Source organism: Eucyclogobius newberryi, unplaced genomic scaffold, assembly GCF_026437365.1.
Source record: "Eucyclogobius newberryi isolate DKJ021-1_F unplaced genomic scaffold, fEucNew1.0.hap1 SCAF_10, whole genome shotgun sequence".
Taxonomy (NCBI): domain Eukaryota; kingdom Metazoa; phylum Chordata; class Actinopteri; order Gobiiformes; family Gobiidae; genus Eucyclogobius; species Eucyclogobius newberryi.
The window spans coordinates 14,940,302-14,964,646 of NW_027315724.1; the positions used below are offsets into that span (position 1 = coordinate 14,940,302).

Here is a 24,345-nt window from a genome sequence, read left to right on the forward strand (position 1 = left end):
TCAAATGTGTATCACATTTAATGAATGGAATGTAAATTAACATGATATAGTTATAATGCCTTGATTCATAAAGATCCTTGATGAAGATGCTCAAAGCACTTTACAAACTGGCTGAAGTGTCTTGCCTAAGGGCACAGCACAGAACTGCTGTGTCTTCTAGGCTGCTCTCATTAGGCTAAATGTAACCTCTAAAAGATGATATTTGAGAGAAACAGCCCCAGAAAAGCATAACTTAACAAAAATACTGTACGTATTTTGATAATAACTGATAAAGTGATTCATCAAAAATATGAATTGGCACATCTCTTGATTTTGACATTGACAGCTTCAGGTCCATACACCGCTGCCTGTTTTTAAATGCTTCACTCCTCAGTAAAGGTGTAGTTTGTATCTGCATTAGACTTGTAGTTAAAAGCACACACACTGTTGACATAAGCTCAGAGGTGGAGCAGGATGCAGTCCAGGAGATGAGACATTCACTTAAACCTGTCTCACAGTAACAGTATGGAGGCTGCTTCACTGTCCATATCTCTGTGTCAGCTTGTTCTCTGTGTCCAGGTAGGAAAACTACAATTTTACAATCAAATGTTTATTTCTACAGTCGTTTCCTTTGGGCCTGGTTTAACTTTACAAGCTGGATTGTTGTTAATGTTTGAAAGGTTTTCAGATCTTGTTTACAATGAGAGATATTTTCACAACCTCGGGCCTATATAAATTCTGCCTGGGAATGGAAGCAGGTCCAAAATGGATGTAAGGAAGAATCTATTCTCTCCTGCTCCTCTCATGATAGAGGTGCACTCTGCCACCTGCTTGTCTCCATGGGGAGACTTTAGTTAAAATGTTCCACGGCATCGCATTAAACTTCTTTACCTAATGTAATAATACTTCAAATTTAGTATGCAAGATAGATACATTTAACGGTGTAACTTTCCAGGCCAATACAGTGTATCCATGGAGAGGCCAGTGCACCAGTTGGACATTGGGGTTGGTTGCTGGTTGTCACATTGGGGCACCAGGGGGCGCTGTAGCTTGACAACACTATCAAACATTAAGCTAAACATCCTTTCACGTTTTAATCTGATACTATATCGACTCGTGGCTTTAGCTTGATAGCTCAAGATTATATATATATATATATATATATATATATATATATATATATATATATATATATATATATATATCATATTTATATTATACATCCCCAGATATCCTGTAGTGGTGATGTTTATAATGTTTTAAATATTGTCCATATCCAGATGCTGAGTGCTGAGAACACAGTGACTCTCCTAAACCCTCCAGAAGAAGCTGTTCCGGACCACTATCTGAAGGTCCAGTTCTCCTGCGACAGCCCAGCCTCAGTCCACCTCCACTGCTCCGTGTCTTTCGAATCTGGCTCAGTTTATAATTCTGAGCTCAGAAGTTGGAGATGTGTGCCAGGTGATCTCAGAACTCGCTCCTTGTCTCTGGACCTTCCTGATTGGCTGGTGTACCGGCCGGATGGGACAGTGCGGCTCTCCCAGTGGGTGCTGAGCTGCCTCCTGCAGGTGTCACTCACATTGACAGGAGATGACAGTGTGGTGGTGCAGGTCGAGGCATCATTGGAGCCAAAACCCTACTTCAGTCGCCCCTTGAAACAGCACAAATTGTGCTTTAGCTGGAGCGCTGAGATGCTGAAGTTTGCTCATGTGTTTGATAAAATGGTGTGTCCCATAGAGCAAGGTAAGGAAGCTGCAAATCCATGCTGTACTTTAAAATTATATTATGTATTCCTGTATTTGTTTCTTTTTTCTAACCTTTAGCTACTGACGTTTTCTCTTCTTATTTCTGTCACGGCTGTAAGTTATCTGCCAACATAGTCTGTAGGTTACTAATGGAACAGCAACTCTAGTTCTATGAGTGCAACAATGAGTTCAAGTATTTTGTGGTGTTGTTCACGAGTGTGGGGAGGATGGGGTGTGAGATTGACAGGCGGATCGGTTAAGCCGAAAGGACAAGATTCCAGATACAGGAGGTAAAGGAGTTTCCCTGCAGGGTGGCTGGGTGCTCACTGAGGGTGAGGAGCTCAGTCACACGTTAAGAGGAGCCAGCTGAGGTGGCTCTGACATCTGTTCCAGGAACCTTCTGGAAGCCTCCCTGAGGAGGTGTTCTGGGTATGTCCCACCAAGAGGAAGACCGGGGGAAGACCCAGGACACGCTGGACGCCTCGAAACCCCTAGGGATCCTCCCAAAGAGCTGGAGAAAATGTCTGCTTGCTGTTTGGAACTATTTACTGATACAAATGAAAAGGCTTGGGGAAATTATGCACTGGTATTTTGAGTTGCTGTGAAGCCTGTATCTGATTATATCACAGGCTTTAATGCTACTATGTGCAGCACTTAGAAACTTTCTTATTTCATAAAAGGTGCTGGAAATAAATTTGGACTATCGCTTATAAGAGTGACACTATTCAACTTGCGCCACTGATTTGAAGATGTACAGTAAGTCTGCATATGTAATGCACACGTCTCTAACTGCGTGTGTTTGTCCTTCAGAAACAGTCACGCTGCTGTCCTCCATCTTTGCCTCCACTGGAGAACACTTTGGCATCACCAAGACACTGCAGCCCTTCAACAATGAGCTCCTGGAGCACCTCAGACTCAAGGCCATTCCCCTTGTGAGGTATGAGCAGCTGAGACATGTTTGCTCTTACTTGGTACGGTGCTTATTTCTATGTGCTTCGTAGCTGTGCCTTTTCCTTTTGGCTCTTTGTGACCAAATCGTGCCAGCATCGTCTGTGTGGCATGATCCATCACATTGACCGGCGGGAGCGTTACATCACCCCAACCATCTTCCTCACTCCTTCAAGTAAAACTCCACTCTTCACTCTGCTGTCTACACACACTGAACTTCAGTTTGATGGTGGTGTTTGTCCAGGTCAGCTGCACATCCAGATGAGTGGAGAGGCTCTGAAGTCCAGCGCCTTCCTCTCCCCCTTTAGCGTCCCACTGAGAGAGTGGTGCCACTTCACATTGGAGCTGCATGGAACAATGGTCTGCACTTTCAGGATGACTGAAGTGTTTTCAATAACCTCAGTTCTACCATATTCTTCAAAGTATTTTCAGGATTTGATGTTGTTTTTTAATTGAACTTGTCATTATTTTTTGTCATATTAATTTCAACTGACAACAATCATGTTTTGGTGGTTGAATAATGATGTCACTTTCTGAAACATGTGTGAAAATACAAATTCGGTTTTGGTTATTTGTGCTGACAGCAAATTCTCCCCCCGGCTCAATTTTAAACTATAGGGAATGTGGAATGCTTTGATGTCTTGTGAACGTAACCCACAGTGTTTACTCCCAGGTGGATGTTTCCATGGTGTGCTTGGAGAAGGACCAGAGAAAAGTCTACTCTGCTAAGCATGCGTGAGTCTCATAATGAAGGGAAAAGGGAATTTCAAAGATGTATAGGGCAACATATGCTTTTGTTGCATTTATATTTGTTTTGTTGCCACAGTCTATTTCGTTTTTATTTTCCCTCTCTTGTTCTGTTTGTTTTCTGTATTATAAATATTAATAATAATGATAATAATTTAAAGTCTCTGTTGCATGGTGTTGCCAGTGTGTTTTATGTGATACAGTTGTGCATATGTTTCTCTCAGTTTTGATTTTAATCTGGTGATGGACGACACTGACGGGTATTTTGTGATTGGAGGAGGCAAGTTTGTCCGCACAGTGGAGGGTTTCTTTGGATCAGTGCTGTTCTATCGCAACAGAATCCCAGAACATGCCCAGGTACTATCAGGAGAGGGACTAAGGTACTGTGTGTCAGTCTGAAAGCTTAACCTGAATGTGCCTCTCTCACAGACTGCAGTAGAACTCCCTCACATGATCCAAACTCTGAATCTGAGCCGTTGGCTGAACAGTTGTGAGGACTTTGAGCAGCACATGAGCCTGAAGATCAGAGAAGCTTTACTGACGCTGCAGAGGACTCGTACAGGTAGTTTCCACATGTGGCCTGTAGGTGGAGCTGCTGAGGACCTGGCACATAATATGAAGTAATTTCTCATTTTCCTAGAGAGCTGTGTAGATGCTTATCAGCAGTACATGACGAGTCACAGACGTGCTGGAGGGCCACAGTGTGAAGACTGGGAAGCTGTGCCTGCAAGCAGAAAGTATGCTGCAAAAGTGGCCAAGTTCCTTGTGTCCAAGCGAGGTAGGTCAGGTTAGATGTATTTAGATGTTTGCACGAGCAATGCGCCTGACCATTTAAGTGCTGTCCACAAACACAGAGCAGACTTGTACAGAGTATAGTGTGTGCATTTCTCTTTGTCCAGGAGGCAGAGTGAATGTACGGACTGTGGGCCGGGCTCTGTTCCGCTTGTCTCTTCAGAAGCTGGGTACCTCTTTGTCTCCTGCTGCTGTGAAGACTCAGCTGCTTCGGCTTCAGCAGGCGGGATGTCTGCAGGAGCCCTCTGCCCTGCACCTGTCTGCAGTACTCTACTCCACTGGGCTCGGGGTTCAGCAGAGCTCCGACAAGGTGAAAGACTCTTAACACCAATAGGGGTTTGTACGAGTATAGCCACATTGTTTTTTTCACATTTTGAGAGTGTGTGTGTGTGTGTGTGTGTGTGTGTGTGCGTGCATGTGTGTGTGTGTGTGTTAGTCCTGGCTCCTGTCCCTGCTCTCAGCTCAGATGGACCACAGGCTGGCTCTCCTTCGGTTGGGTTTCCTACATCTCCATGGTCTATCCGGAGTCCCCAGTGACCCGGACCTGGCCTATGCCTACTACTCCAACATCGCCCAGCAAACTACGATTGACCGCCTCAAAACTTCAGCTCAGCAGGTGAGCACATTCAAATGAAGGAGGGTAGTAATTGTGACAGTGTTTAAGTAGTGTGCAGTAGTGGACTGTCAGAGCCAGCAGGGTCTTCTCAGCTTCTCAATTCTTATAACTCAGTACAACACACAATTCTGTGTGCCATCAAGCTGAAGTTATTTGTTGTGTGTGCGTTAACCTATAATGTGTTATTTCAGACGATGGTGGAGGTAGTTCACCTGAATGACCAGAACGTGCTAGAGCAGCAGACCAGTGAAGACCACCACATCTTCCAGTGGCTCAAGTTCCTGGCTCAGAAAGGAGAGGCCCAGGCCGAGGTGCCACTTCACACATGTGCTCGCATACAACCACACTGTCAAACACTTCAGAAACACTAGCTTGTGGTTCTGTTTGTGGTGAATCAACAGCTGTAGTAAGAGTAAAAGTATGTCACAATTCAAGATAGCAGCATGCATAAAGCAATTTTGGTCAACAGAATACTAATTCAAAACCATATTACTTAAAAAGGAATGCAAATATGTTGCAATGTCTGGAAATTCTCTCGATGATAAATGATAGATAACCTGAGCACAGATCTGTATGCAGAGAGTGCAACATAAAAGCTCTAATTGTGGAAGCTACAGACTTTGGTTCCTTATTCCTCCCACAACTGCTACACAATGTAGAAAAGAGGAAACCGAAACTGCACGCAAGAGACAAAGCAAATGAAGTGTTGTAACCAAGGAGACAACAAAAGTGCGCAAATGTCAGGAATGTGATCAAAATGTTAACTTAAGTATTATACTTTGTTATACCTTCCAGGAAAGAATGGGGCAGATGCTGTTCTGGGGTCAGCGGGGCGTGGCCAGTGACCTTCACAAGGCTGTGAGCCACTATCAGAGAGGAGCCGAGCTGCACGAGAACCCTGTGTCTATGTATGACTATGGCATCGTACTGCTGCAGGTCTGTACACACCCGCACTCATGATGAGATGTTTGCTGCATACTAGGAGAGTTATTTTAGCACTCAAGTAGTCCGCGATTCTTTTTTCTATTAGGCGACTTGTCAAACAATTATTTCTATTGTACATTGAGACCTTTTAAATACATAATCAACCAAATGATGACTGCAGATGATTGCTGTTCTTTGAGTCTTTGCTGTTAAATGGTCTTTTCGTACAGTGTTTCAGAGTCTGTGCAGTTCAGATTACGATTACGATAAGCAAAATACAACTGCAATTATTTTTTTTATAGTCGACAATATCACAATCAGTTCCTTACCTTATATCAGTTGAATTAACAAAATGTTTTTTTTTTTTTTTGTAGGGCCAAGGAGTTGAAAAAGACATTCCCAAAGCGGTCTTCTATCTCAAAAAAGCCATGGACAAGGTACTTTTACTGGCATGCGCAGGGTAAACTGTCATTTGTCATCTGATTCTACTGTGATAACGTGTTCCCACAGGGTTCAATTCCTGCTATGAACGCTCTGGCCTGGTACTACGAGCAATATGAGAAGAATTACCAGGCGGCGGTGGAGCTGTGGGAGCGGGCCGACCTCCAGGGCAGTCCCGACGCCGCCATGAACCTGGGAGTCATGTACCTACAGGGAAACTACCCGAACAAACCACCCAGCCAGGTCACATGCTTACAGTTTCAGAGAGACATTGTGAAAGCCAAAGATTTAAACAGTGGTTATTCAATCAGGGCCGTTACTAGCTAAACAAACACACATGCAAAGGGCCCCATATCCACTAAAAATGACCAGAAATTATCAGTTATAAATGATACAAATTTTAAACTAAATTAGGCATCTGCTTTAATTGAATTGTTGTACCTAATAGACCCTTTAAAATAGTTTTGTCATCAGAATGTTCAAAATTCCAGAATGGAGGCAACTGGAGACAAAGATTATAACATATTCAGTGATCAACCAAATGCATGCAACCAAATGATTTTATGTCTTGTTTAATATAAAGCTACAATTTAAAGCTATATATATATATATATATATATATATATATATATATATTTTTTTTTTTTTTTTTTTTTATCTAAAAAAATGTCAGTTAGTTTAGCTTCTCTATGAAAAAAAATAGATATACATATATTAGGTTTGTGCCTCCAAATTGTGTTTTACTGCAGCAAACAATAGCGATCATTTGTCAATAGGTTTTAAAAAGAAGAAAAATTCTAACCATGCTCTGATATTACTCACATACCAAACACATATTGATTTTTCACTTTTTAAGATATTCTGAAGCTAAACCATGTTTCTCCATGGAATTCACATTATGTTCAACTTCACTTTTGAATTTAGAATGTTTTTATTGTTTGAAATGGTCTAAAATTACCATTAGCAACAACAGTTATCATCAAATACAATCTAAGGCATATTATATCACTCCACAGTACACACGGGTCCCCATGAATTAAGAAACAACCCTGCAGTAAATGCTGTACCGACAGTAATAGTTGCGGAACTGAAAAATATGTTTTTCAAAACGCATACAAACTGTTATTTGAGTGTTCATTACATTAACATGTTATTTTTTGATCCTTCTTAAAGTTTTTAGCCCATAAGTACTTCCTCAAGTCTGCCGATAGAGGCGAAATTAAAGCAGCCAATCAGGTGGCAGAATTCTGGACCACTGGGATATATGTGGACAGGAGACCACTAGAAGCCGTGAGGTCAGCCCAAGACAAAGTAGTTTTCTTAAATGTAGACATAAAACAACAGCATACATTCCTGCCTGCAGATTGTCTAAATGGGCCGCGGAGCACAATGGCTTCCTGGGCAGCGTGCTGCGCAGAGGACTCCACTCGTACCTGCAGAATGACATGTAAATCTCTTTGTAGTTAAATGTGCTGTACGTCATTTTTAAAGTGCATCGGTCCAGTTATTGCTCACGCCTTCTTATCATTCTAATCATTCACAGCAATGACTTTATCAGCTCTTTTCACAACTTTTAGAGCCCAGAGCTGAGTTTACGTTCAGGGTGAAGCTAACAACAACTAGCATGCTAACAGCACACTTATAGTTACGGTAGATGCAAACAGCACACCGCGGTCTCATTTTCACCATAAGAGCTGTTTTTACAAGATATTTTTTCTGCGGCTAAACATATTCTACTTTATTACATGAAAAAATTGGGTACAGCCTCTTTAATATTATTCAAAATACAATGTTTCATCTCATACGCTAACATTCTACTCCTTTTCCAGGCGTAGTTCCCTTTTGTTCTACCTTATGGCGGCTGAGTCTGGTTTTGCAGCCGCTCAGTTCAACGTGGCGTATATTTGTGAGCAGAATGCAGTAAGTAACAATGTGTATTAAAGGTGCACTCTGTAGCTTTTTTCAGAATGGTTACATAGTGCACCTTTAAATAACACCAAAGCTCTTATGAGTCTTTGCTTATTTGTTAACAGGGTCAATTTCTACATCCAGATTTTGTTGCGTCTTGTATGTGGAAATATTATAATCTCAACATCCAGAGTAAAAAGCCACACACTTATGGTGAGTACCGTTAATATAATGTGGAACGATGTGGGACAAGTAACACTTTTACTTTGTATACCGATTTTAACAACGGTAATCTATATATATATATTTGCGATAATACTGTGAGTGATGGTAATTCTTTGTTTTCTTCCGTCGAGGCAGATGTTTCATAGGGGGTCATACATTTCTGGACAAAGTTTTAAATCAAATGTTTTTTCTAGTAAACATTTACTCCCTTTATGGCATTCTACATTCAGTCGTTTGACCAGTTAGCACATTAAACCAGTTTGTTACTACTAACAGCTTAATTTACTCCAAATATTGAATGAAAGAGGAGGGCAAGAGACTGACAGATCTGACTGGTATAACATCCACAGATAAGCAGTTGATCATAGTGTGTTGTGGGTCGTGAATGACTGTAGCCAATTTTAATTTATAGGCTCAAAAATTGTAATGAAATTGTGGTTCACGAGTTTAATTACAAATTATAAAAACATTATAAAATTGGTGTGTAATCTGCAACCATTCTGTGGATGTATAGCAAAAGCTTCAGCTTGATGTGAAATCATAATGTGTTTAAAAAGACACTGATGCACTGAGGACAAACTGGGAATGACACATGGGCACATAGAGACTGAATATACTTTAAATTTCAGGATTTTTTCATTCATTTTTTTCCACATCAGAACGAAACAGATACTGACAATCAGCTGGGATTGATATTAGCCCTGTGTATTAATCGCCATAATACGTTCTCTTGGGATGACCTAGGAGATGAACAGAACCTAAACCCAGAAGATATCAGTTGATAATTAGAAAAGCTTCAACAGCATTGTGAAGATCTGTTTCAACATCATTAGTGTGCAGACGCCATGCTTTGATGCCATGCGGAGCAGGCAGGTGGTCTGCAAAGCTAGATGCATATTAGATCTCATCCTGAAGCGCCGCCCATGTCCTCTGGGTGGCGTTATCTTTCCCCCAGCAGGAAAACAAACAGATACACACACTCCTTTACTCCAGCTGCATGAAGCTTCTACATTCAGTGAACAGTTGCATTGCAGGCTACCTGGCCTTGTTACTGTTTTAACATATTTTAATTGGCAACAGCTCCTTGGCGTTTGCACTTTATCCCAGATGTGAACATTTGGATTTACTGAACTGACAATGGCAGATGTGGCTCTGTATCACTGTTTGTTTTGTGTTTGTTGCAAATGAGTGTATTTTTACTTTTCGGAGTGACAGTTACGACCTGAACTGCCCTTCTGAGATGAATTGTTTTAGTGTATGCCTTGTGAATGGGCCTGCTTGTGTTTCAGCCTTGCTAAAGCTGGGTGACATGTTGTACCAGGGCCACGGAGGCAGACAGAGGGATCTGGATTCTGCCGCTCACATGTACACAGAAGCAGCTCTAAGGAAACAGCCGCAGGTCTGTGTTCTGAGCTCAGACCGGTTGCATCTGCAGCACTTATACTTTAATATACGATCTGTGCCATGTTCCAGGGTCTCTACAACCTCGGGCGCCTGGTGGAGGAAGGCTATGAGCTGCATCTGTTCGTGCTCAGGGATCTGGGCCTCTCCGCGCTGTACCAGTCAGACCAGGCTGTGATCCTAAAGGCTTTGTATCAAAAGTGTGTGAAATTTCAAACTGCATACACATTAAGAAAGATTTTTTTTTTTTTCTATCAGCACAGTTTATTTTCATGTTTCAGATGCAGGGATTCGAACGACACAGACTCGTTTTTGCCCTGCACTCTCACTCTCTTCAGTGTTTACCTACGGGAGCTACAAGAGAACTACAGTGTTTCTATAAAGGTATGGCCAACCTTATTACAAAAATAATAATAATAAGTGAGTGAATTTCACTCACTCACTTATTATTATTATTTTTGTAATAAGGGTGTTGTATGTAATTACGGTTTGACATATCCATGGAAAGTAGTACAAGCGTTTCATTGTATTCGTTACTGAATATGAAGAAAATAAGACTACAGCCACATTTCTACATGGTTGTGTATTAATGCCTGTAATTTAATTGACCAAAAGACAGAACTCAGACAAGATGTTTCTTGTAGCCCAGTGCAGTATAGGGCACACTTACAACAAAACCAGCTATTGCCCTGTACATGGGTCAATGTTGTATAATGTGGTAACATGGTGGTCGCATGGTTTGGAAGGCCCTTTAACCCTGCTTGCGGTTTCATTCCTTGCGTGTGCCCCACAGTACTGGAGTGTGTTGGTAGCAACCTTGGTTCCTACACTCTATTTGCTCTTCAGTCGATTTGTGCTGAGAGACAGGACCCCCAGCACAGGATTGAGACCAGGGCCACAGCTAGGACCAGGACATGGTGACGTCTGAGACTGGCAACACACATGGACCTAAATGTGTTTTTACTGCTTTGGCAGTGGTGAAAAGTAACTGTAAATGATGTCATCTGTGGCAAATATTTATTTCAAGCTCTATGATCATGAACCCATTTCCTTAGCATGGATGCAAATAGTGGGTTCATTTTGATTCAGTTTTACCCTTTTACCCTTTGTGTAAAAAATGAATGTTACAAAACAAAACTATACTGTATTTCCCATATTAAGTGTGCACAGTGATTGTGGTTTATACAGATATTACCGGCCCCAGACTGTCCAAAAATCACCTTGAGTTTAGTTTTGGTGTAATTTATAAAAGTTTTGTAAAGAAGCTCTTGAAACAATTGTATTTCCTTATGAATACATCCCTCATGGACCACCCAGACGTCCGTGTAGAATATGGCTTGTCATTTTTTCAACAATGTCACATGGAAACAAATTGAACATACCATTCTTACACATGCTTAGAACATAGAACATGTTTTAGTTTGGGCTAAGGATCTTTTTTCCCCTTTTTCTTGTGAGTTAATGTATTTTTCTGAAAAAGTGTTTCTACATGATTCCACACTTTTGTAAAGCAATGACTCTAGCAAATATGTGCAAATATGTAATGGATGTCAATTCAAGAGGAAGACTGAGTTATGTGTCTTTTTAAATTGTGATGCTGAAAACTGAAAATACATTTATAAGGAAACATCCAAAATGACATAAATAAATAAAAAATAAATAAAATAAAACAGAAAATGGTGTCCGGAACGCTTGAGGATGAATGCATTCAGTGACATATTTTCCTGTTGTCTTTCCTGACCACTAAACTCGTGACATGCAGTAATTCAACTATTTGTAGACTTGGTAACTATAGCCTTTGTCGAACCTGAATTTAAAAACTGATATTGTTATAATCATATTCCAGCAGAGGGAGCTCAACCCTCAGGATGATAATTAATCAATCCCCATTTAAATGTTCAAGCATAAAGTAAACTAATCAGTGTTTTCTGCAAAGTGCTGCTGAAACAAGGGGGACAGAGGCAATCATTATTAGAATTATTTTTGGGATAAATAATAGGCAAATAAATAAATCTTGCATTACATATTCCCGTACAATACTTTCAACAGTACAGTAGCTTCTACGATAAAACAAGAGGCACAATTAATTCTTGTTATGTTCTGGTTGTTTTGATGTTATTTGTGGAGAAAATTTACCTATGGGGGGCGTCATACTCTCCTGCACAGGACAAACATACGCATGCATAGTTTAATGAATGGAAAAGTTTTCATTACATTGTTCAGGGGTGAATAACTAGAAGCTGGTATGCTCTTTGGGACAAGGGAGGGGCATAACAAGTATGACCAGTAAACGCCGCTCACCACACCTTAAAGCTTTGTAATTCAATACCTGCACTACTGCTGCACTAGTCAACACTGTAACACGGTCAGTAAATACTCTTCATAAAATGGATATAGAAGAGCAGAAGGACAAAGCAGATGAAGGAGAAGAAGACGAGGAGAGTGATGGTCTGGCATGGCTTTTGCGCAGAGACAGTTCAGATGTGACGCCCTTGCCCATGGACACCAACATCTCACAGAGTAGGTAAGGGTCCGACCTGAGCAGGGTGTCTCAGATCCGACTGTGCTGTGTGTGGGGAGACGAGTGGGGCAGGTAGAAGGCAAACAGAACGGACACTGGGATTGAACTGAGCGTTAAAGTTTTCAGTGTAGGTATGTTGTTAATAATGAGCTCCAGGACAACTGCTATTCTTATTGATATTCAGAAAAATGTCCAGAAGTGGTGATAATGTTGGATCACCATGACAACCAAAGATGCACCGTTTAACTGTTTTGTAACATGTAACATTCTACAGCATTGGAACCACATGGAGACAAACAGATAACACTTGCTATTTTAAGCATTCAAGTAACATTTAAAACAAGTATTATTATTATTATTGTTGGTGTTGTTTTTTTATACTATGTGATGCATACAAAGTTAGTTTAGTTTAATGTATTCATCAAGGACAATGATTTTACACAAAAGAGGAAACAGCTAGCTCACAGTGACAACAAAGACATGAATAATTATCAGGCCAACAGAACAGCGCACACACACAAGTCAAACACAACATGGGAGCGGCTGGTGATGCCTAAACCACAGCCTGTTTAGCATGTACTGGTTTAGCCGTAAAGTTGTCGGAAATTAAGAGCTACCTGATCAGTGTAGCACTTAAGTGTACTTCAAGTTCAAAACTGAAAACAAGTTGCGCATCTATGTTACATATGTATGTCTTACACTGGGCCAAGCCAAGTCCACACATTAACTCCTTATTTCTCATATAACATTTTGTTTTCAGCCCATGTCTGTATGAAGTCGATAATAGATGCCCTTTGGAGTTTTCCCGACAGCGTGTGTTTGATGCTGCCTCCCACGGTGATGCTTCTCAGCTCCAAGGTCTGCAGGACTTTCTGACAGTCAACAAGAAGCACCTCACCAGCCCCGAGTTCATAGGCTAGTAAAGTCTTCATTTCATCTGACACGTTTTTATGTTTAGTAATACATATGATCTTTTTATTCATTCTTTTAGATGAGTCCAATGGGAAAACAGCACTCCTGAAGGCCTTGCTGAACCTAAAAGAAGATAGAAATGACACTGTTGAAGTGCTCTTGGGCATAGCAGAGACAACTGGAGATTTAGAAAACTTGATCAATGCAGCCTACACAGATTCGTGTTACAAAGGTGGTTAGCTCCAAATGTGTATTTATGACATAGGAAATTCATACTCATACTTCATTTTGTGACTTGTGCCATAAGGACAGACTGCTCTGCATGTGGCCATCGAGAGGAGGAGCTTGGATCATGTGAAGCTGTTGGTCCAGAAAGGAGCAAACGTTCAAGCCAAAGCCAATGGGAAGTTCTTTCAGCTGAATGAAGGATTTGGGTTTTATTTTGGTGAATTCCTAAACTTGGTTAGTCACTTGTGCTCAAATCCTGGACTAAAACAAGATGATCATTTGTTCCAGGGGAGCTGCCTTTGTCTCTGGCAGCCTGCACCAACCAGCCTGAGGTGGTGTCCTATCTCCTGGACAACCCTTACAGACAAGCCGAGGTGACGGACCGAGACTCAGAGGGAAACAGCGTCCTGCACGCACTGGTGGTGATCGCAGACAACAGCCCTGAGAACACACAGATGATCGCAGACATGTACGACAAGATTCTGACCGAGCACCACACACTGCACAGGGACAGCACCACTCGCCTGGAGGACATCAAGAACAACCAGGGACTCACGCCTCTCCAGTTAGCCGCCAAGCTGGGCAGGATCGGGGTAGGTGTGAGGGGCAGAGCACACTGGCACTTTCTCTGAGTCTTATCTGATGTGTGCTCTGTGATTGACAGCTGCTGAAGCACATGCTTCATCGAGAGTTTCTGGACAAAGAGTCTCGTCCTCTGTCCAGGAAGTTTACAGAATGGGTGTATGGACCGGTCCACTCCTCTTTGTATGACACCAGCTCCATCGACACGGATGAAGACAACTCTGTGCTGGAGATTATTGTGTTTGGCAGCCAAATTCCCGTGAGACATTCACTCAGTATTTCATTACATATGTGTACTGTTGTGTGTGTACACTACTGCAGCTCAGTGGTTTGTGCCTGAAATGTGCTCTTGTCCTAGAACCGCACAGCGATGCTGCAGCTGGAGCCTCTGCGCAGTCTTCTGGAGGATAAATGGGAGCGCTTTGCATCCAAACTTCTTCTTTTCAACTTCTTGGTTTACACAGTTTACTTGATCATCTTCACTGCTGTGGCCATCAACAGGAAGGAGGGAAAGGTAAGACCCCAGCATGTGATGGCATTAGGTGAAGATGCTTCAGTACTGATGTGTGTGTGGGCTTACAGCCCCCTTTCCCCATCGAGGATGTCCCTGATGACTACCTGCGCAGTGCTGGACAGCTTGTCAGTGTGCTGGGAGGACTCTGGTTCTTTTACAGATCAGTGAGTAAACCCTAAACTCAATTAAAGTCTAGTTGTGGTTATTCTGACCTTTTTAAAATGAACACATGCGACATTATTGACCACTGAATCCACAGGTGGTGATCTTCACGAGGAACCCTCCAATGTTCAGCAGTCTCTACACAGATGGATTCAGTGACATTATCTTGTAGGTGCTAATGCAGGATTGGTGGTGGTTCATTTAGTGACTGATGGACTATGTTCTCCTCTCAGTTTCCTTCAGGGCATTCTGCTCCTGCTCTGTGTTCCTCTGTATGTGTGTGGATTCAGAGAGTATGTGGGCCTGCAGGTCATGGCTCTGGCTCTGTCCTGGATCAATGTTTTGCACTATGCCAGAGGAATCAAAGAACTAGGAATTTACAACGTGATGATGCAGAGGGTAAGAAACATCTAGACACGCTGCAGCATTTGACATACGTCTGAAATCTTGTCTCTTTGTAGATGATCCTCAGAGATATAATGCACTTCCTGTTTGTTTATGGCGTCTTTCTTTTTGGCTTCTCAGCTGGTTGGTATTCAAATTAATTATGCTTATAGAATATATTGGACCAAAATACAAGTTTAGATGAAATATCATGTTTGCTAATTGGTACAAAGAAAGCTCTCACTGTCCCCCTTCTTTTTCTTGTCTCTCCAGCTATTATGTCTCTTATAAAAGATGTCCCACCAGAGCCATACAACCAGACAGAACCCGTGGTGGTGCACCCTTTGGACATCTGTGAAAAACCTTCATACAATGATGTGCGCTTCACCATTCTAGAGCTGTTTAAGTTCACCATTGGAATGGGAGACCTACAGTTCACTGACCATGTCCAGTACAAAGAGGTCTTCTACATCCTGCTCATCCTCTACATCGTGCTCACCTACATCCTGCTGCTGAACATGCTCATAGCCATAATGGGCAACACAGTGGAGAGGATCGCCAGTGAGAGCGAGAACATCTGGAACCTGCAGGTCAAAGATAATACTGGCCTTTTTAACATAACACTTCTTAAATTGTTACGGTGCCATTCACATCAGTTAAAGTAAAATACACAGAGGAGGTTGTGTCTATGTGGAAACCCAATTAGACTGGCCTCAAATAGTTACATCAAAACTGTATACATTTAATAAGACATAAGTGCATGTTTTAACCCATCTGTATTCATATGTTTATTTTCAGAGGTCCCATACCATTCTGGATATGGAGAGGACTCTCCCAAAGTGCCTGTTGAATAAACTTCGCTCCGTAGCGTCAAAAACTGTTAGTTTCAAACAAAGGGACAAAAGTCGACGATTTTTAAGGTATGTTACCACCAGAATAATACAAAAATATATACTATCTCTCTTTCTCTCAATATGTTTGAATTTGTAAATGTGTGTATACTGCTGGAATCATTTCTGCCATGGTTTGTAAAGTATAACCTCTGTATTTCAATTCATTTCAATTACCTAAATTTATTTTTGTAACACCCAAAATCACAACAGTAGTTGCCTCGGAGGGCGCCAGTGAAAAACAGATTACACAATGTTCATAGGGACTTGGCAGTGTCCCAGCATCCTGTGTCCTTAGACAAATGTCCCAAGCTCCCCTGTCCTTAGACCCTCCTTCTCGGCCAGGAAAAACTACAAACTACAATCTCCTAGGGAAAAGTAGAAATCTGGAGGAGTTCCACAGTGAAGGAGGGATCCGACTCTAGCTCCATGGACATTGTATGACAGAGTCTCTCAAACTGAGCTGTTCTGGTTTCAGGGTGGCAGAGACTAACTGGACTCAGTGGCGTTCGGATATGTGTGTTTATCAAGAGGAAGACCCCGACAGTGACATCCTCAATGGGAAGTCGTCAAAAGCAACCAGTACGAACACACACACACACACACACAGACACACAAAAAGCATCTTTAACATTATATGAGTGACAACAGATAATGAGTTATGCTATATATCTCATAATCAGCATTCTTTACATACACATTTTATTTAAGGTCAAAATTAATTCCAATTAAGCCAATTTCAAGCCAAATTAAATAAAAGTTGTATAGTAAATTCATGGCTCTTAATAGATCCATGGTCTTACCCTTACTTGTACTTCCATTTTGATAAATCGGATTGTAAATAAAAAAATAAACCAGTTCAAGAACGAGGAAGAGCGCAACAGTCCACGTGCTCAGGAGTGCCCTCTGCCGTGAGTCAGGCGTATTGTTTGCCTCAACGAGTGAGAACTTTTACTGCTGTTTTATAATTAATCTGCGAGCATAAACACGTTTCAGAAATACATTTCATACATTATCCAGAATATGGAAATACAAATAGAGGGACAGCGACACAATATTTGCATCGCATACAGCACAGTTTGTGAGGAGTTATTCTATGCCTCACTTCACCCCTCCTCCCTGTATTAGAACGGGAGTTACAGTTACAGGACATGCAAACATTCTGATATTCTTAATTGAAAAAATATTGTTCCATATTGGATTCAAATGGAAAATGGGTTCATAATACACAACAGATGACAAACATTAACATTTATTATATATCATAATTAAGTTATTTTTTTTACCCCAAGATTGACAGGGGAGGCAGAGAGGGCCACATACATGAATTATTTCCTCACTATTTGCTCATTAGGATTTTGCAGCTCACAAAAGGCAGCAGGTGCTAGAAGGCTCCGGGCACACACACCACCTTATGCTTCTCTTTTATGTTCCAGGGAACAGATGGCACCTTCAGCCTTTCATGAACAGAATGCTAGCCAGACGCCACCAGCCTCAAACAATCCAACCCTAATACTGCACAATCACAGTACCATCAGGAAAATTAAAATGTTACAAGTGTTTACATGGGAAGATCCTCCCATGAGTTACTGTTGCTTTAAATGTTTAATCATTGTTTATAGTCAAAGTTGATATCAATCACAGTGATGACTGTAATGTATCGGGACAATAAAGAGCTGTCCATAGATCACAAGATGAAAAAAATAAAATAAAATACTATTTTCTTACTCTTATGATAATGTTCACTTTTTGTGCATCTTATTACATCTTGCTCTTTTCATAACTTTGACTTTCTTGACTGGGTTACAAGGATCAATCTGTGCATTTAACCACAATCGTATAAAGTATTTTCCATTTAGATTTGGAACATATGTAAATTTATTGTATAAATTGTGGATATAGCTTGGCTAAACAATCCCTTCTTCATCAACCCTGTAACTTTATTTCCAGATTCTATGACGTTTTATCCATGCAAAACATCCAAATATTCATGTTTTCCATAGTTATTTTGAATATAGGTTAGTTTGGCAAACACCCTGGGCAGATAAAGAGGCGTGTAAACAAAAGGTGAGGGGAGGGGTGGAGTGTCACCACAGAAACCAGCCCTTGTAACACTACACCTGAAGAGGTACGTGTTGCCTAAACACTGCAGGCTTGTGACTCTAAAAAGACATTGTGTGAGCGAATATGGAGGATCCGCAGCGTTTGGAGGTGACCAAACAGCAGGAGGAGAGACACAGTCTCGACTGGCTGCTGGGAGCTTACCCCCCCGACCCTCTGCCTATGGACAGCATCGTGTCTGTGAGCAGGTGAGCGATGACCTCACCTGAGACTCGGGCTGCATGTGGATCTCTGTTCTATACAGATTTGGCTCTGCTTACCTTGATTATGACTATTAAACAAACTGTTTCAATTAGATATGAAATATAATGCATTTATAACAATTACTGTAGCTGTCAACCCAACATTAGGGCTTCTGTTTTGTTATTTAACATTTAGCTTAATTTTGATTGAGGTTCCATCCCCAATGTTTTCATTTGTAAAACAAGCAGCAGTGATCAAAGTGTGTGTACTTGCAGCACTGAAGCAGCATTGTTCAGCAGAGAGCTGGTGTTTGGAGCTGCAAGTCGAGGTGACACCTCTCAGCTCTCAGGTCTACTGAACTTTCTGACTGCCACCAACAAACGTCTGACCAGCCCAGAGTTTACAGGCCAGTACACAGCATACAACATGCTCACACTCTCTCACCCGTGAGTAACACGAGTGCTTTCTTCTGTCACTGCTTTTTGCTACTGAAGTCCAAGGCTATTTATCAGTAGACAATTATTTGTCTGGACCACATGCATCATAAGTCTCTTTTTTAAATTTAATGTAAAACTTAAGGCAATAGGCTAATACGCACATTTAATTTCTGTTATAAAGTTGTTGTTTTTTTCACAAAAGATGGTCAGTGAAAATAGCTCTGGTCAGGGCAAGTCTTCACAAGCTTGGCTTGCCATCTGACGCTCTCCACACTCTCTACACAAAGGCTGGTACTGCTCTGATTGAATGTATTTCAAAACAGGACTAACAGACACATGGGACATGTACCTTCTTCTTGCTTCAAGAGTCACAATGCCGAATCCCATAACGTCGTAACATTTTGATTCTTTGAACAGATGTAAAGGCCGACAATTGGTCAATGTAATTCAGATGCTGATAAGCTCAATGATGCAGATCCTCCTGCTAACTGCAGATTCTTTCTTGTGGTTCACCTCATAATGTAGCTCTCAAACGGAAAAGAGGGTGGAGGTTTTGACCTACATTCTAATGTACCCATTCGATGGTGAGCCAGCTGTAAACCACTGTGGAACCCACCTTCAAATGACTTTTTCATGTAACCCTTGCTTTAATAAAATATAATGTAAGGTTGTCTTTGTTTCCCAACAGAGTCCAATGGGAAAACAGCGCTGCTGAAGGCCTTATTGAACCTGAAGGATGATAAAAATGACACCATTGAAGTGCTCTTGGACATAGCTGAGAAAACTGGAGATCTAAAAAAGTTGATCAATACATCTTACACTGACAATGACTACCACGGTAAGTGAAACTTATGATTAAAGCGTTAGGCTCCATATTCATTCTTTGTAACGTCTAAAATCCTGAGCACAAGCAAATTCCATATCTCTTCAGTTAGTACTTATGGAGTTACCTTATGCAGCAAGGTGATTTTTTATGTGTGATATTTTCGAATCTCTCCCGTTGTGTTTGAGCTTGAATTCACTGGTGGATCAGACCAAGGACAAGGTGACATTGTGGTATGGGTCCACAAGAGGTGAGCACCCAAACAAGCCTAAACAAACACTGAAGCAGACGTCCATAGGTCAATGACTCGGTTTTCCATTTTCGGTTCGAAAAAAAAGAAAAAAGAAAAAATTGAAATAAGTGCTTTTCCCTCAACTAGATTTAGAATGCCTTGAAGCTTGCCCCACTGGGAGACTTCGCCTTACCAGCTTGAGGTATTTCACTGAAGTTCCAGAAGCACCAGTGTTATACTCAACCAAGTGTGCTTCACTGCTAAATAAGTTGTAGAAGACACCAAAGGAGCCTCGCCTGTGGCAGTGTGGATGCCCAGATTGTGCCAGGCTGTTGATTGTTGCCATGGTCTAGATGTGGTGACAATGTTGAGGAGCAGTAGAATAAAGGTTCCTAACTCTAATGTGTTGAGTTAACTTCATTTTGTGTGTTGTGCCATAAGGACAGACTGCTCTGCATGTGGCCATCGAGAGGAGGAGCTTGGATCATGTGAAGCTGTTGGTCCAGAAAGGAGCAAACGTTCAAGCCAAAGCCAATGGGAAGTTCTTTCAGCTGAATGAAGGATTTGGGTTTTATTTTGGTGAATTCCTAAACTTGGTTAGTCACTTGTGCTCAAATCCTGGACTAAAACAAGATGATCATTTGTTCCAGGGGAGCTGCCTTTGTCTCTGGCAGCCTGCACCAACCAGCCTGAGGTGGTGTCCTATCTCCTGGACAACCCTTACAGACAAGCCGAGGTGACGGACCGAGACTCAGAGGGAAACAGCGTCCTGCACGCACTGGTGGTGATCGCAGACAACAGCCCTGAGAACACACAGATGATCGCAGACATGTACGACAAGATTCTGACCGAGCACCACACACTGCACAGGGACAGCACCACTCGCCTGGAGGACATCAAGAACAACCAGGGACTCACGCCTCTCCAGTTAGCCGCCAAGCTGGGCAGGATCGGGGTAGGTGTGAGGGGCAGAGCACACTGGCACTTTCTCTGAGTCTTATCTGATGTGTGCTCTGTGATTGACAGCTGCTGAAGCACATGCTTCATCGAGAGTTTCTGGACAAAGAGTCTCGTCCTCTGTCCAGGAAGTTTACAGAATGGGTGTATGGACCGGTCCACTCCTCTTTGTATGACACCAGCTCCATCGACACGGATGAAGACAACTCTGTGCTGGAGATTATTGTGTTTGGCAGCCAAATTCCCGTGAGACATTCACTCAGTATTTCATTACATATGTGTACTGTTGTGTGTGTACACTACTGCAGCTCAGTGGTTTGTGCCTGAAATGTGCTCTTGTCCTAGAACCGCACAGCGATGCTGCAGCTGGAGCCTCTGCGCAGTCTTCTGGAGGATAAATGGGAGCGCTTTGCATCCAAACTTCTTCTTTTCAACTTCTTGGTTTACACAGTTTACTTGATCATCTTCACTGCTGTGGCCATCAACAGGAAGGAGGGAAAGGTAAGACCCCAGCATGTGATGGCATTAGGTGAAGATGCTTCAGTACTGATGTGTGTGTGGGCTTACAGCCCCCTTTCCCCATCGAGGATGTCCCTGATGACTACCTGCGCAGTGCTGGACAGCTTGTCAGTGTGCTGGGAGGACTCTGGTTCTTTTACAGATCAGTGAGTAAAATATGTTCAATACAAACATATATTAACTAAACTCCACTGTAGGAATTCCAGACCTATGTATTCATGCTAACACTTATGACATTTCTGAATCCACAGGTGGTGATCTTCAAGAGGAACCCTCCAAAGTTCAGCAGTCTCTACACAGATGGATTATTTGATATTCTCTTGTAGGTGCCGTTGCCATGTAAGGGGTTGTCTCTTGCGTAGTGACTGATGGACTGAACTTGTCTATGTTCCCCTCTCAGTTTCCTTCAAGGCATTCTGCTCCTGCTCTGTGTTCCTCTGTACGTGTGTGGATTCAGAGAGTATGTGGGCCTGCAGGTCATCTCCCTGGCTCTGGCCTGGGTCAACACCCTGTATTACGCCAGAGGAATCAAACAACTGGGAATTTACAGTGTAATGTTGCAAAGGGTAAGAAACTCAAGGACAACATAATGTTCTTCATGAATCTGAAGCTTCTTTGTCATTTTAGATGATCCTCAGAGATATCCTGCACTTTCTGTGTGTTTACGCTGTCTTTCTCTTTGGCTTCTCCGCCGGTAAGGTTATCCCATACTTCCATAAATTAGTTATTTATACCACTTCCTTCGACCCGACAGATGGACATTTTAAATATCAGTAATTGTAGCTTTTTTAGTCAAAATATTTCCTCTGTCTACCGCTAATACAAACTATACAGCTCGACACGTTTTCTTGAATTACCAGACTTTATATGTTCTTCTTCACAGCTGTAGTTTCTCTGATTGAAGAGAACTATACTGATGATGAAGAGCACACAAGTCGCTCCAAGGCCCGCACCCGGACCCCAGAGATGATTCTTTGTGAAAAACCCTCATACAACGACTTTGGCTTCACCATTCTGGAGCTGTTTAAGTTCACCATTGGAATGGGAGACCTACAGTTCACTGACCATGTCCAGTACAAAGAGGTCTTCTACATCCTGCTCATCCTCTACATCGTGCTCACCTACATCCTGCTGCTGAACATGCTCATAGCCATAATGGGCAACACAGTGGAGAGGATCTCCAGTGAGAGCGAGAACATCTGGAACCTGCAGGTTTTCACTTGGATTTCTAATTACAGACACAAGTGCATTTGATACAGTCCAAAGACTTGAGTGTCTGGTTTGTCTCGCAGAGATCCCTCACCATTTTGGACCTGGACAGTTCTCTACCACATTGGGTGAAGGAGAGGCTTTACTCAGGACAGTCCAAAATCATCATCAAACACAACAAAAATAAGGAGCAGGGCCATAGACTCATAAGGTACACTTCCACACAACTCCACACATGTGCAACTAACCCTAATGTGTTAAAAGAGAGTGACTGTGGTCTCAGTTCCTGGTGCACATGGCTCTTGCTGACTTTTCTTTTCTTCCAGAGTAGAGGAGGTGAACTGGACTAAGTGGCGGTCAAACCTCTATGTGTTTACGCAAGAAGACCCTGACAGTCACATGACAGCTGAGCCCCTGATCAAAGGTTGTTAAACTCGGCATGTATTATTTTTATTCCAGTGAGGGAGTTTCTAATGCCTGCAAATGTGTTTATTTCAGGAGGAACCCGATGGAATTTTAACCCCAAACATCTTTGGCGCAGAAATAACCAGCAACAAGACCACAGTTTTCCAATCATTTAACAACAATGCTTACTAATGTGAGTATGATTATTGTGATATTCATGTAATACTGTTGCTTAGCTCAGTCTAGTGGATTAGAGACATTTGTCAGAGGAAGCCCTGGATCCTGAGCAGCAGAGCCACTAAACATGGTGATGCTTTAAACGCTTGGGTCTAAAAGCAACTCTAAAGTGTGTTTTGTAAAATTAAGCTTTAAATTATTTCAGTAAAACATTTGTTGTGCGTGTGTATAATGAAATATACATCTTTAATTACTCATAGGATAATAAAGTGTACAGTGTAAAGTGTATAGAATGTATATAATTTATGGTTTATATTTCGTCTAATGGTGCGGCGCAAAGAAAGACTCCAACACTTAAAAAGAACAAACTGTATTTGCAGTAAGTTTTCATTTGTTTCAGTTACATTAAACCCATGCCATGTTTTTGAAATGTTTGAAACGCTTTTTTAATATTTGTTACAAAATTATCTTTTTTTTCCTGTTCATTGTATTTTACAGTCTGTAAAATACAATACAAATCTGTCCATCACACAAATTATATATATATATATATATATATATATATATATATATATATATATATATATATATATATATATATATATATACATATACATACATATACTGTTATTATATACTGTATATATACTGTTTACACATACAGAACATTATTATATTACTATTCAGGTCAGGCATAGATTGATGTTTACAGTTGACACAGAGACGGTGAAGACATTGACGGACACAAACTGGACGACCTGGACCTTGGCCTGGCTCGCTGCAGTGCTCTTGTGTATGGCTCACCGCACTGAGCTCAGGTACAGCCAGAACAGTAGAAGACCATGCTGAGGGCCACAATTGTTTTGGACATGCAGAAGAACACAGGGGACACGGCTAACAAGACACAATTAGAAACAGTCAGTCACATACATCCTAATAAAAGCCAGTCTTTTCAGTGACAGGTTGCTTACAGTAAAGAGAGAAAAGGAGGGACCGAATATGTTAAGTATATCAATAAATGCAGTTGTGCAGTTTCATTCTCAATCTCCAAGGGCGCGTTTACACTTTACACTGCCGAGTTTAGTCCTGGTCTAGTCCAGGTTTAGGCGCATTTTGACATGACGTGTGTTTGTGGGTAAAATAGACAACAAATTTTAAGAGTAACGTTACATTAAAAAAAGAGGAATAGAGGAAAGAGAGAATAAACTAGTGACCAAAATAATTACTTTTGGAGACAACTAGATTTAGGAATTTTCAAATGAATAAACCAAGAAATTCCAAAAAGAAACAACTCATATCTGATAGTTTGGTGGAATTAGACCAGATAATTACTATTTTATCAAATTTTGGATAATATGGTCAA

The 24,345-nt window shown here is 41.5% G+C and overlaps 3 protein-coding genes across 3 annotated transcripts; all 3 read left to right on the forward strand.

Annotated features, from left to right (window-relative positions):
* The first annotated feature begins 488 nt into the window (after positions 1 to 488).
* Positions 489 to 10,702, forward strand: LOC140374751 (protein sel-1 homolog 3). The gene is made up of 23 exons (XM_072461753.1): positions 489 to 558; positions 1,260 to 1,722; positions 2,535 to 2,661; positions 2,726 to 2,847; positions 2,917 to 3,032; positions 3,346 to 3,407; positions 3,644 to 3,776; positions 3,849 to 3,981; positions 4,060 to 4,197; positions 4,319 to 4,521; positions 4,648 to 4,827; positions 5,019 to 5,138; positions 5,623 to 5,763; positions 6,126 to 6,188; positions 6,262 to 6,435; positions 7,366 to 7,487; positions 7,556 to 7,639; positions 8,022 to 8,112; positions 8,226 to 8,313; positions 9,615 to 9,724; positions 9,799 to 9,926; positions 10,008 to 10,110; positions 10,520 to 10,702. Exons 1-23 carry the CDS (start codon positions 505 to 507, stop codon positions 10,652 to 10,654), a joined length of 3,090 nt encoding a protein of 1,029 aa, XP_072317854.1. The 5' UTR covers positions 489 to 504; the 3' UTR covers positions 10,655 to 10,702.
* A 1,359-nt stretch (positions 10,703 to 12,061) lies between these two features.
* Positions 12,062 to 17,609, forward strand: LOC140374771 (transient receptor potential cation channel subfamily V member 1-like). The gene is made up of 15 exons (XM_072461774.1): positions 12,062 to 12,250; positions 13,008 to 13,162; positions 13,239 to 13,391; positions 13,467 to 13,604; positions 13,676 to 13,980; positions 14,052 to 14,228; positions 14,328 to 14,483; positions 14,552 to 14,647; positions 14,743 to 14,813; positions 14,879 to 15,044; positions 15,107 to 15,173; positions 15,303 to 15,619; positions 15,828 to 15,949; positions 16,398 to 16,501; positions 17,356 to 17,609. Exons 1-15 carry the CDS (start codon positions 12,114 to 12,116, stop codon positions 17,430 to 17,432), a joined length of 2,241 nt encoding a protein of 746 aa, XP_072317875.1. The 5' UTR covers positions 12,062 to 12,113; the 3' UTR covers positions 17,433 to 17,609.
* A 489-nt stretch (positions 17,610 to 18,098) lies between these two features.
* LOC140374761 (transient receptor potential cation channel subfamily V member 1-like) lies at positions 18,099 to 22,996 on the forward strand. The gene is made up of 15 exons (XM_072461765.1): positions 18,099 to 18,228; positions 18,499 to 18,629; positions 19,349 to 19,498; positions 20,157 to 20,294; positions 20,366 to 20,670; positions 20,742 to 20,918; positions 21,018 to 21,173; positions 21,242 to 21,337; positions 21,443 to 21,513; positions 21,592 to 21,757; positions 21,819 to 21,885; positions 22,075 to 22,403; positions 22,484 to 22,611; positions 22,727 to 22,824; positions 22,899 to 22,996. The coding sequence occupies exons 1-15, from the start codon at positions 18,107 to 18,109 to the stop codon at positions 22,979 to 22,981; spliced, it is 2,217 nt and encodes a 738-aa protein (XP_072317866.1). The 5' UTR covers positions 18,099 to 18,106; the 3' UTR covers positions 22,982 to 22,996.
* The last annotated feature ends 1,349 nt before the right edge of the window (positions 22,997 to 24,345 follow it).

What these genes read in the sequence shown, in the direction of transcription:
- LOC140374751 (XM_072461753.1), top strand. Translation starts at nt 505, where the DNA reads ATGGAGGCTGCTTCACTGTCCATATCTCTGTGTCAGCTTGTTCTCTGT. An exon ending in AAGGCCATTCCCCTTGTGAG is followed by an intron (nt 2,662 to 2,725) that starts GTATGAGCAGCT and finishes TGTGCTTCGTAG; the next exon opens with CTGTGCCTTTTCCTTTTGGC. An exon ending in AGACCACTAGAAGCCGTGAG is followed by an intron (nt 7,488 to 7,555) that starts GTCAGCCCAAGA and finishes TCCTGCCTGCAG; the next exon opens with ATTGTCTAAATGGGCCGCGG.
- LOC140374771 (XM_072461774.1), top strand. Translation starts at nt 12,114, where the DNA reads ATGGATATAGAAGAGCAGAAGGACAAAGCAGATGAAGGAGAAGAAGAC. An exon ending in TCTGGTTCTTTTACAGATCA is followed by an intron (nt 14,648 to 14,742) that starts GTGAGTAAACCC and finishes CTGAATCCACAG; the next exon opens with GTGGTGATCTTCACGAGGAA. An exon ending in AAAAGTCGACGATTTTTAAG is followed by an intron (nt 15,950 to 16,397) that starts GTATGTTACCAC and finishes TTCTGGTTTCAG; the next exon opens with GGTGGCAGAGACTAACTGGA.
- LOC140374761 (XM_072461765.1), top strand. Translation starts at nt 18,107, where the DNA reads ATGGAGGATCCGCAGCGTTTGGAGGTGACCAAACAGCAGGAGGAGAGA. An exon ending in TCTCTTTGGCTTCTCCGCCG is followed by an intron (nt 21,886 to 22,074) that starts GTAAGGTTATCC and finishes TCTTCTTCACAG; the next exon opens with CTGTAGTTTCTCTGATTGAA. An exon ending in AGAACATCTGGAACCTGCAG is followed by an intron (nt 22,404 to 22,483) that starts GTTTTCACTTGG and finishes TTTGTCTCGCAG; the next exon opens with AGATCCCTCACCATTTTGGA.